Here is a 12,594-nt window from a genome sequence, read left to right on the forward strand (position 1 = left end):
TGGCACATCAAATATTTTGTCTGCGGCCGGGCGCGGTGGCTCACGCTTGTAATCCCAGCACTTTGGGAGGCCGAGGCGGGCGGATCACGAGGTCAGGAGATCGAGACCACGGTGAAACCCCGTCTCTACTAAAAATACAAAAAATTAGCCGGGCGTGGTGGCGGGCGCCTGTAGTCCCAGCTACTCGGAGAGGCTGAGGCAGGAGAATGGCGTGAACCCGGGAGGCGGAGCTTGCAGTGAGCCGAGATTGCGCCACTGCACTCCAGCCTGGGCGACAGAGCGAGACTCCGTCTCAAAAAAAAAAAAAAAAAAAAAAAAAACAAATATTTTGTCTGCAGGCAATTCTGTGCATTTTAGGTCAAAAATGTGGTCCCTTTAAGAGAGTCCTTGACTTCTTATTTCTCCGGGGACCCTTCTATGGCACTGGTCCCCTTCGTATATAAAATGGTGAAAGCTGACTTGAATGTGCCGTCACCACTCTGCTGGGAAAAACAGATGAAGGTGGCCCAGAGAAAACCACAGACTCCAGTGTAGGCTGTTGTCCATCGAACAGGAACAAGGCTGAAGTTGGTCAGCTGGAACAGAGAGACAGAGTCCACTAGAGCCACATGGAAACCAAAGCCCTGAGTTCATATTACTGAGTAGGCGGAACTCATTTGTACAAAGGGCCAGTACATCAGTCTGCTCTGGAATTTAAAAAAAAAAAAAAGCAACAACTTAATTAGAATGCCTTTTATTTTTTCTTTATTTATTTTGTTTTTTATTTTTTGAGACAGGGTCTCACTCTGTTGCCCAGACTGGAGTTCAGTGGTACAATCTTAGCTCACTGCAACCTCTGCCTCCTGGGTTCAAGCAATTGTCGTGCCTCTGCCTCCTGAGTATCTGCGATGATAAACGCACACCACCTCACCTGGCTAAATTTTGTATTTTTAGTAGAGACGGGTTTTCACCATGTTGGCCAGGCTGGTCTCAAACTCCCGACCTCAGATGATTCGCCCACCTCGGCATCCCAAAGTGCTGGGATTACAGGTGTGAGCCACTACACCTGGCCTAGAATACCTTTTAGCCACACAAAACAATTGCACAGTTCATTCCATAAAAGAGTAAGGAATACTAGGCCAACAAGATGCCAAGGTAGTATTATATTTCAGACTTAGCTGATTAAATTAGACTACTAAGGCCACTAGAGTGAGGGGTTGGGGAGTTGTGGGGAAAAAAGCTATTAGGTACAAGACATCTCTATTAATTATATATTTAACATCAGAATGAAAAGTCTACTAGAATCAGTACCAATTCTGGAAGACAGCCGCTTTGGAAATGACAACATGTATTTATGCATTGCAATTTCCTGGTTACCATGAACAAATGATGCAGGAATGTATTTGTAAATACAGAATCATCAATGAATTCTCTTTTTTAAAATTAATTATTATTTCTTTTTCTGAGACATGGTATCTCTATGTTGCACAGGCTGGTCATGAACTCCTAGGAAAAGCAACAGTCGCACCGCAGCCTCCCAAAGTGCTGGGGTTACAGGCATGAGCCACCTCACCCTGCTGAATTATTTTATTTATTTATTTTGTTTGAGATGGAGTCTCATTCTGTCGCCTAGGCTGGAGTGCAGTGGCAAGATCTCGGCTCACTGCAACCTCTGCCTCCTAGGTTCAAGCGATTCTCCTGCCTCAGCCTCCTGAGTAGCTGGGATCACAGGCGCCTGCCACCACGCTTGGCTAATTTTTGTATTTTTAGTAGAGACAGGGTTTCGCCATGTTGGCCAGGCTGGTCTTGAAGTCCTGACCTCAGGTGATCTGCCTGCCTCGGCCTTCCAAAGTGGTGGAATTACAGGTGTGAGCCACTGTGCCCAGCCTTGAATTGTTAAAACTATATACCAAACCATTGTTTATGGAATGATTTTCAATAATATATTCAAACTATGTGATGCTATAGAACAAGTTTAGCTGAAATTTTCATATATTACAAAATATCTTAGACATTTTAACAAGCTTTATCCTATACAGTCTGATAAAAAAGTCACCATTATGAAATTTTTTTTAAAAAAGTCTTGGTATGTAAATTATATCTCAAAAAAAGCTAGAGGTTTTTAAAATAGTTCTTAAAAGTGGTATTACAGACTTATTTTCTTCTTTTTACTAATATATATTTTCTGAAGTTTCTAAAATGAACAATTGCAATAAAAGCTTTATATTTATGTTTATATTTAAAAGTAGATATTATATACGATGTGTGTGTGTATATATATATATATAGTTTTGTTTTGTTTTTGAGGCGGAGCTTCGCTCTTGTTGCCCAGGCTGGAGTGCAATGGTGTGATCTCGGCTCACTGCAACCTCCACCTCCCAGGTTCAAGCAATTTTCCTGCCTCAGCCTCCGAGCAGCTGGAATTACAGGTGCACAGGACCACGCCCGGCTAATTTTTTGTATTTTTAGTAGAGACTGGGTTTCGCGATATTGGCCAGGCTGGCCTCGAACTCCTGACCTCAGGTGATCTGCCCGCCTCGGCCTCCCAACATGCTGGGATTACAGGTGTGAGCCACAACGCCTGGCCATAAAGTATATTTTATATATATATATATTTTTTGAGACAGAGTTTTACTCTTGTGCATTTCAAATTCCCGAGCTCAGGTGATCCACCCACTTCGGCCTCCCAAAGTGCTGGGATTACAGGTTTGAGACACTGAACCTGGCCCTTAATTTTTAAATATACTTTAAATATAAAATATACCCCTGTAATCCCAGCACTTTGGGAGGCCAAGGCGGCCGGATCACCTGAAGTCGGGAGTTTGAGACCAGCCTGACCAACATTGACAAGCCCCGTCCCTAATAAAAATACAAAAATTAGCAGGGCGTGATGGCAGGAATCTGTAATCCCAGCTACTCAAGAGGCTGAAGCAGGAGAATCGCTTGAACCCGGGAGGCGGAGGATGCAGTGAGCTGAGACTGCACCATTGCACCCCAGCCTGGGCAACAGAACGAGACTCTGTCCCCAAAAAAAATAATAATAATTTAAAACTTTAGCAAAAATAATCAGAAGACTAAACTCATCCAAACATGGCTTTCCTTCTTTCTTTTTTTTTTTTTTCTTAATAGAGACAAGGGCTCACTATGTGGGCCAGGTTGGTCCTGAACTCCTGGCCCCAAGTAATCCTCCAGCCTCTGCCTCCCAAAGGGTTAGGATTACAGGAGCCACTGTGCCTGGCCATGGCTTTATTTCTTATGGCTGTGTTTTTTTCTTGTCAGAATGTAGTATCATGTAGTAGTATATTTTGTTCTCAAACCATTCCCCCACAAAAAGGAATCAGGACACCTCAGAGAATTGGCTGATTCTAGGTCCAGGGCCGGGCAGGTGCAAGGTACAAGATGGTCCTGGAACACACTGTCATGCCAGAAAGGAAGTGGCTTATGAAAGAAGAAAAGGAGAAAGAAGATGGGTGATGTCACAGGACACAGGAACCAGCTTGGAGGGACTCCCACTGGCCAAATCTGGGACATGTGAGCACTAAAAATGATTAAACCCTGCCATGAACTCTCCTCTGTGCTTCGGCAATCTCCCTCTGAATAGGCCAAAGGCATCTGGCATTCAACATTTCCCAAACTGAACTCACCTCATTTTTTTTTTTAGATGGAGTCTTGCTCTGTCACCCCGGCTGGAGTGCAGTGGTGCAATCTCGGCTCACTACAATCTCTGCCTCCCAGGTTCAAGTCATTCTTCTGCCTCAGCCTCCTGAGTAGCTGGGATTACAGGCATGTGCCACTATGCCTAGCTAATTTTTTGTATTTTTAGTAGAGACGGGGTTTCACCATTTTGGTCAGGCTGGTCTCGAACTCCTGACCTCAAGTGATCTGCTCACCTCGGCCTCCCAAAGTGATGAGATTACAGGCATGAGCCACCATGCCAGGCCAGTTTTATTTTTTTAAATACAGACGGGGTCTTGCTATGTTGCCCAAGCTGGTCTCGAACTCCTAACCTCAAGGGATCCTCTCGCCTCAGCCCCCCAAAGTGTTAGGATTACAGGCGTGAGCCACCACACCCGACGTGCTTCCTTATTTCTTATGTGAACTTGGTTACAATAACCCCCCACTTTGGTTTCCTCTGCTGCCATTACCTAACCGTGAAGTTCAAGGTCCTCAGCTCCAGGTGTTCAACAGTCTCCAGGATCCAAACTCACTCCACGTTGCTCAACAAATACTCTGTGAACACCAAACTGCCTGTGGTTTCTCCTCTCCTGGCATACCATGGTGCTTTACACATTGTCAACTCTACTCAGCTCTTCTGCCCCTGGAATGACCTGTCCCTCAGTATGTGCCTAACTCCAGATCTTGTTTTTTATTTTTATTTTTTTATTTTGAGATAGGGTCTAGCTGTGTTACACAGGCTGGAGTGCAGTGGTACAATCATAGCTAACTGCAGTCTCGACCTCCTGGGCTCAGGAGATCCTCCCACCTCAGCCTCCTGAGTAGCTGGGACTACAGGTGCGAGTCACCACGCCCAGCTCATTTTTGTATTTGTGGAGATGAGGTTTCATCATCATATTGCCCAGGCTGGTCTCAAATTCCTGAGCTCAAGCAGTCCACCCACCTTGGCCTCCCAAAGTGCTGACATTACAGGCATGAGCCACTGTGCCTGGCCCCAGCAAGACTTCCTTGATCCCCACTCCCACACCCCCTCGCTGTGCTAAGTACCCATGGGCTCTGAGAGCATTTCTCGTCGAACTCTAGTTAATGACTTGTCTATTTATCTATCTATCCCGCTAGACTCTAAGTCCCTTTAGGACAGAATCTCTGTTTTATATGTTTTTTTGGGTATCTTCCACTAACACCTAGGACAGCACTTGGAAGACAGTTTCTTATCTTTTTTTTTTTTTTTTTTGAGACGAAGTCTCCCTCTGTCGCCAGGCTGGAGTGCAGTGGCACAATCTCGGCTCACTGCAGTGGCACGATCTCGGCTCACTGCAGTGGCACGATCTCGGCTCACTGCAGTGGCACGATCTCGGCTCACTGCAGCCTCCGCTTCTTGGGTTCCAGCAATTCCCCTGCCTCAGCCTCCTGAGTAGCTAGGATTACAGGCACCCACCACCATGCCCGGCTAATTTTTGTATTTTTAGTAGAAACAGGGTTTCACCAAGTTTGCCAAGATGGTCTCAATCTCTTGACCTAGTGATCCACGTGCCTTGGCCTGCCAATGTGCTGGGATTACAGGTGTGAGTCACCGTGCCCAGTGGACAATTTCTTATTACACAGGAAATCTTCCCAAGAAATCTCCACATGGGCTGGGCTTTAGACTGCTAGTATACCCTCTTTCTTTTCCTGAGGGTAGATGAGACTCAATCACTGTAACCACTGTTTCTTTAAAACAGTATGCAAATATTCCTGTGGTTTTTGTTCATTTACAAATCCCTGCCTGAAGCTTCTTTCTTTCCCAATTCTACTTCCTGCTCTTTTTTTTTTTTTTTTTTTTTGAACCAGGGTCTCACTCCATAACTCAGGCTGGTGTGCAGCGGTGCAATCACAGCTCACTGCAGCCTCGACCCCTCAGGCTTGCAATCCTCCCATCTCAGCTTCCTGAACAGCTGGGACCACAGATGCTTCCCACTATGCCCATCTAATGTATTTTATTTTTGTAGAGATGGGGTCTCACTGTGTTGCGCAGGCTGGTCTCAAACTGCTGAGCTTTAGAGATCCTCCTGCCTCAGCCTCCCAAAATGCTGGGATTACAAGTGTGAGCCGGCTACTTCTTGCTCTTTTTTTTTTTTTTTTTTTTGTGACACAGTCTCGCTCTGTTGCCCAGGCTGGCGTGCAGTGGCGTGATCTGGGCTTAGTGCAGCCTCCGCCTCCCAGGTTCAAGTGATTCTCCTGCCTCAGCCTCCCAAGTAGCTGGGACTACAGGATCGTACCACCATGCCCTGCTAATTTTTTTTTATTTTTAGTGGAGACAGGGTTTCACCATGTTAGCCAGGATGGTCTCCATCTCCTGACCTTGTGATCCACCCGCCTCCACCTCCCAAAGTGTTGGGATTACAGGTGTGAGCCACTGCCCCTGGCCCTTGCTATTTAAAAAAAAAAAAAAAGTTAGATGTACATATCTCCATAGACTTTACAACATAATGGAAAAACTTATTCCTTTTTCCAAAGTAAAACAGAAGAAGTGGCTGGGCATGGTGGTTCACACCTGTAATCCCAGAACTTTGGGAGGCTGAGGCAAGCGGATCACCTGAGGTCAGGAGTTCAGAACCAACCTGGCCAACATCGTGAAACTGCATCTCTACTGAAAAATACAAAAAATTAGTTGGATGTGGTGGTGCAAGACTGTAATTCCAGCTACTTAGGAGGCTGAGGCAGGAGAATTGCTTGAACCTGGGAGGCAGAGGTTGCAGAGAGCCGAGATGGTGCCACTGCACTCCAGCCTGGGCGACAGAGTAAGACTCCGTCCCAAAAAAAAAGAAAATTAAAAACGCAAACAAGCAAATTAAAAAACCCAAAAAACAAAAAAACAGAAGAAAATCACATTTGGTTGTCACCATGGGGTCCTCAATTTCTGCCCTAAGAGAAATCACAAGAGTTCTGAACACATTTCTTGTAGTTACTGTTCCTGAGTATAGAGGCTCAGGGGAAGCCTCTGACTTCAAACCTCTCCATCCTCTGCCTCTAGCCATCAAGTAATGCTGCCTCAGGGGTTTGGTACCATCCAACAGATGATGCTAGAAGCTGTAGAGGTAATAGCTGGGTGTGGCTCAACACTGCTTTTGATAGGGAATGAAGAACACGTGACGCCCTAGGCTGGTCTGTGAACATTCTGTAATCCCAAAGATTTACCTCCTTATGATGAATGCAATCAAACATGCTCTAGGGCAGAGATGAAAACCATCCCTGATTTTGCCAGGCCTAAAGCACATTGTTCAATAAATATTAACTGAATCAATGAATAAATATGTATTGGACTGGATTGTATATATTTGTGCTGAGCAAACAGTAAAACCGCTGATTTGCTTCAAACCTTGGAATAACCCTAGGAAATCTTCTCCTTCGCTATCAATACCTTTGTGATGTTAAAGTTCTTTTCACCAGGACTCTGTAGGATGCTCAACTGAAAACATTGGCTCTGAAAGTGGGAATGATTCCATTAAGCCACTCACAGTCTACGATCCCTATTTTGCAAATCGAATCCCAAATTTACAAAATAAATTGTTGTCCCTTTGGCTGCAAAATTTACAAAATAAATTGTGATCATTAATAAGAGTTAATATAATAAAGTCAGAAATCATTGAGAACATGGACTAAAACTCAGAGATCTTTTCTTTTTTTTTTTTTCTTTTTGAGATGGAATCTTGCTCTGTTGCCCAGGCTGGAGTGCAGTGGTGCAATCTCGGTTCACTGCAACCTGTCTCCAGGTTCAAGTGATCTCCTGCCTCAGCCTACTGAGTACCTGGGATTACAGACATGCACCACCATGCCCAGCTAATTTTTGTATTTTTAGTAGAGACAGCGTTTCACCATATTGGCCAGGCTGGTTTCAAACTCCTGACATCAAGTGATCCGCCTGCCTCAGCCTCCCAAGTGTTGGGATTACAGGCGTAGGCCACCGTGCCCGGCCCAGAGAAAGTATTTCTTTCCAATTCATGAGAAGTATAGACACTCTTAAAGGCTCTCCTCATACATCTATCAAAATAACTTTAAGATTTCTCTGTCAAAATATTGGACCCTTCTGCCAACCAAACTGGAGCTCTAATTTAGGAATAGTTTAATAAAAATGTACTTAATGTTGAGGTGGGAGAATCACTGGAGCACAGGAGTTCGAGGCCAGCCTGGGCTACATAGTGAGACTCTGTCTCTACCAAAAATTTACAAATAATTAGCTGGGTGTGGTGGCACATGCTGTAGTCTCAACTACTCAGGAGGCTGAAGTGGGAGGATCGCTTGAGCTCAGGAGGTCCAGGCTGCAGTGAGCCATGATCATGCCACTGCATTCCAGCCTGGGTGACAGAATGAGAGCTTGTCTCAAAAAAATTTTTTTTAATTAAAAAAATATATATCCATATATATATATATCCATATATACATACACACACATGCACAAAGAATCCTGATATGATTATACAAATGTATCAAATCATCACATGTATTCTGAAAATACATACATATGTGTCAATTAAAACATTTTAAATCTTTATAAATATGTACACAAAAAGTATATATTTTTGTGGATCTATGTACACATATATACATATCTATGTATATATATGTGTATGTATATATCACATATATACACAAAAAGTTAGTGATTTTATATGTATATATATTGTATTGTATATTGTATATGTGTGTGTATATATATATATATATACACACACACAAAAAGATACTGATTACATTTTCAAACGCCTGTCTTACCATATAGGTGTTCCAGAATTTCTGTTTCAGGTCCAAAAATATGTCATCCTTTCCCTGGAGAATGCTCATACCTATTTGCAAAAACACCAAAAGAATTTTAAAAGATTCAGTAGAGTACCGTATAACAGTTCATGTTTAAGTTTCCCATTCCAAAATGCAAAGTAACCATCACTATCATCCATCAATATGACCCTCTGACCCAACAGTGAAAAGAGAACATAGACAGGTACCGTGGCTCAAGCCTGTAATCTCAGCACTTTGGGAGGCCGAGGCAGGCAGATTGCTTGAGTCCAGGAGTTAAGAGACCAGCCTGGGCAAAGGGCAAAAACCTCATCTCTACAAAAAATACAAAAATTAGCCAGGTGTGGTGGCGTGGCTGTAGTCATAGCTACTCAGGAGACTGAGGTGGGAGGATTGCTTGAGCCTAGGAGGTGGAGGCTGCAGTGAGCTGTGATCATGCCACTGCACTCCAGACTGGACAACACAGCAAGACCCTGTCTCAAAAAAAAAATAAAATAAAACATAGTCTCCACTCTAAAACTAGAAAATTTTAAAGGAATGATAAATATGAAGTGAGAATAGCAGAGTATAAAAGTTATAGCAGAACAATTATTTTTTCAAAAACTATAACAATTCACAAAAACAATCAAGTTACAATAGTGGGTCTATTGGTTACTTTTCTCTACCTTCCAAACATTTTGTGAAAAGTTGAACATTTGGACATTTTGAAATTTTAATTTCTTTTAAAAAAAGCTAGTGGGCTGGGTGCGGTGGCTCATGCCTGTAATCCCAGCACTTTGGGAGGCTGATCTGGCGGATCACCTGAGGTTGGGAGTTCGAGACCAGCCTGACCAACATGGAGAAACCCCGTCTCTACTAAAAATACAAAATTAGCTGGGCATGGTGGCGCATGCCTGTAATCCCAGCTTCTCGAGAAGCTGAGGCAGAAGGATCGCTTGAACCCAGGAAGTAGAGGTTGCAGTGAGCTGAGATCGGGCCAATGCACACTCCAGCCAGGATGATAAAGCGAGACTCTGTCTCCAAAAAAAAAAAAAAGAAAAGAAAAAGAGAACAATCTCACTAATTTCACTAGTTGTTTCCTCATTTGTAATATGAGAGTAATAAGAACAATCTCAGGTGCGAGGGCTCACGTCTGTAATCCCAGCACTTTGGGAGGCCGAGATGGGCAGATCACTTGAGTTCAGGAGTTCGAGACCAGCCTGGCAAACATGGTGAAACCTTGTCTCCATAAAAAATGCAAAAATTAGCCGGGCATGGTGGTGTGCATCTGTACGTAGTAATGCCAGCTACTTGGTAGGCTGAGGCAGGAGAATCGCTTGAACCTGGAAATGGAGGTTTCAGTGAGCTGAGACCAGGCCACTGCACACTCCAGGCTGGGCAATAAAGCAAGACTTTGTCTCAAAAAAAAAAAAAAAAAAAAAAAAAGAAGGAGAAAAGAAAAAGAGAACAATTTCACTAGTTGTTTGAGGATTAAATAGCATTCTGGTCCCCTACCCCTTCACCGGTGTACAAGGCTTCCGTAACAGGTGCTAGGAAGCTGTTTGCAAATCTAGCCTGGAAATCACACGCCGGGACCAGGCACAGACCTTCTGAGAAAACAGGAGGCCCTAGCTCTCAGGCTGTCTGTTCTCCCGACCCACTGACCCCATCAGCCATGTAGCTGGCCGCAATGGCAACAGGCAACCAGGTGGTTTGTGTTTCTGGTGGGGTCTGTAGGGAAAGGAAGTGAATCCAACTCTTAAAAATAAGGCGCAGGGGGCAGGGTAGGTTTCTTCAAGATGGTGGCTTGTCTGACCTCAACCTGGTTTAGAAAGCACCAACAGCCCTTAGGAGAAGTTCCCTCCCATTTGAGGGGAAATCTGTGATCCCCAATCCCAAGGTCAGGCTTAAAACCCATAGAGATTTTCTCGCCAGTTACCCACCCCATCCCCTTCAAGGCTATAGAATTTGCAATGATGATAGAGGTCACAGGGCCCCTTCTGTGAGCAGACGGAGGATCTCCAAAGATTACAAGAATTAAAGCAACTTGAGCAATCAGCCTGTTTTACAGCCTCCTGACCTCAACCTGTTCTTCCCCAACCCTAGGTGGAATGAGGTCACCCTGTTTGTTTAAATCAGCTCCTAAGTGACCCCAGGTTACTTATAGATGAACCCAAGTTAACTCTCCTCATTATCATGCTAAAGTCTTCACCCCAGGAGAAGCTATAGCTTCATGACTATAACCTATGTAACCTATGCAACCTATGTGCTAGCATCATGACTCACTGGGATCCCTACTCTACATGCAATCATGCACCCTCTCCTTTCTCCACCACCCCATAAAACCCTCCTGTCTCTTTCTCTGGCGGACACACCACTTGGGAGAATATGCCCAGTGTCTTCCTTACTTGTGCCAAGTAAAACTCCCATTGATTGCCGGGCACGGTGGCTCATGCCTGTAATCCCAGCACTTTGGAAGGCCGAGGCGGGCGGATCACGAGGTCAGGAGATCGAGACCATCCTGGCTAACACAGTGAAACCCCGTCTCTACTAAAAATACAAAAAATTAGCCGGGCAAGGTGGCGGGCGCCTGTAGTCCCAGTTACTCGGGAGGCTGAGGCAGGAGAATGGCGTGAACCCAGGGGGCGGAGCCTGCAGTGAGCCGAGATCGCGCCACTGCACTCCAGCCTGGGCGACAGCGAGACTCCGTCTCAAAAAAAAAAAAAAAAAACAAAACTCCCATTGATCAAAACCTGCCTCTTGGTGGAGTCATTTGTGACTCGTTAGGGGAATGAACCCCAGTATTTTTCAGGTAACATTTCCATTGTTCTTATTGTAGGCAGTAGAGAAGGTTTCCACAGTCAAGCCCCTGTTCCCCACACCCCAGGCCCGGGTTGGATTTTCTAAGGAGAGGGTTCCCTGAACCCTCACAGGTATATAGTCCTCCATGGCAACGATCCAAGGTCCCTTGATGTTTCCCGTGGGACCCCAGGGGAAAATCTTGTTACCAAAGCAGGACTAGGCCCCTGGGCATGAATTTGTTGAAGATCCAGGCCCAACCTCAGATTCCACCTGCTGTGCCCCCCAGGGTCACCGGTCCCCTTGCATTTTGTTCCTGTGTTGGCCCCGGGGCCCCAGGCGTGGATTTTCTGAACAGCAGGTCGGTTCCTTCCCTGCCCCACGACTGGTTCACGGTCATTGCAGCTGCTATGGCCTTGAACTGGAATCTCCTTTATTTTCCCGTGGGCCTTTTTCAGGGGGCAAAGACCTCCGCAGCCCTGCCTACTCCACCCTTGGCCTACACCCAACCCCAGAGTCTGAGCCCCGACCCTAGTCCTCTGAATTCCTGACCTGGTGGACCTCCGGCTCCCCAATTTCTCGGCTCCCCAGCCAGTGCCTCCTGCAACTTCTCGCAATCAAACACCCCAGCCTCCAGCCTTTGCCCTGGCCCTTCAGGCTTCTGAAGCAGCCCAGGTCTCAGAGCCCCGGCTCCTGCCCGGGTCCCCAGGCTTCTGCAGCGCCCTCCCTCCAGCCGCTTGATCCTCGAGTCCCTGCCTCCAGTCCCTCAATACCGCGTCCCACCCCCCAGGTCCCCTCCCCGCCCCTCACCGATTTAGAAGGCCTAGACCGCCATGGGCGCACCGACCACCTGGTCGCACAGCAACTTGGCCTGCACGGCGCGCGGCGCGCGGCCCGGGAGCGCGCGCTCCAGCAGGCCCAGCCACACGTAGTTGAAGTTGGCGTGGAAGGTCACCACCAACGTGGCCACGCGCCGCGTCTGGCGCCAGTCGGCCTCGCCGCCCTGCAGCCGCTGCTGCAGCGCGTCGCCGGCCGAGAGGAGCAAGCCGTAGAGCAGCACGTTGGTGGGCCACGGGTGGCGCCGGGCCGCGCGCGACAACGCCGACCAACAGCCCGTCATGTCCGTGCTGTGGGCGCCCGCGATCAGAAGCCGGCGTGGTCGGCGGCTTCCTGCACCACATCCGGGCCTCCCGGGCCTCCAGCAGCCCCTCAGTCGCCGCCGCCTGCCCCTGCCCCCTCCAGACGCTCCGGGGCGATTGGGCGCCCCGCGCACACCCAGCTCGCGCCGTCCAATCCGGAGGCCACGGGCCGTCGTGAGGGCTGAACGTTTGAAAGGTGCCCGGCCCACCCCCCTGCATGGGTCCATTCACACAAAATACCCAGAACAGG

The 12,594-nt window shown here is 46.7% G+C and overlaps 1 protein-coding gene across 1 annotated transcript; it reads right to left on the reverse strand.

The window, feature by feature from the left end:
* Nucleotides 1-326: 326 nt before the first annotated feature.
* On the reverse strand, nucleotides 327-12,428 carry LOC129492740 (mpv17-like protein). The gene is given in 4 exon segments (XM_055297967.2): nucleotides 327-575; nucleotides 639-686; nucleotides 8,407-8,477; nucleotides 12,016-12,428. Coding segments are annotated over 4 exon segments (609 nt in total). The 5' UTR covers nucleotides 12,326-12,428; the 3' UTR covers nucleotides 327-395.
* Between the last annotated feature and the right edge of the window lie 166 nt (nucleotides 12,429-12,594).

The sequence above is a fragment of the Symphalangus syndactylus genome, chromosome 11 (assembly GCF_028878055.3).
Source record: "Symphalangus syndactylus isolate Jambi chromosome 11, NHGRI_mSymSyn1-v2.1_pri, whole genome shotgun sequence".
Lineage (NCBI taxonomy): Eukaryota > Metazoa > Chordata > Mammalia > Primates > Hylobatidae > Symphalangus > Symphalangus syndactylus.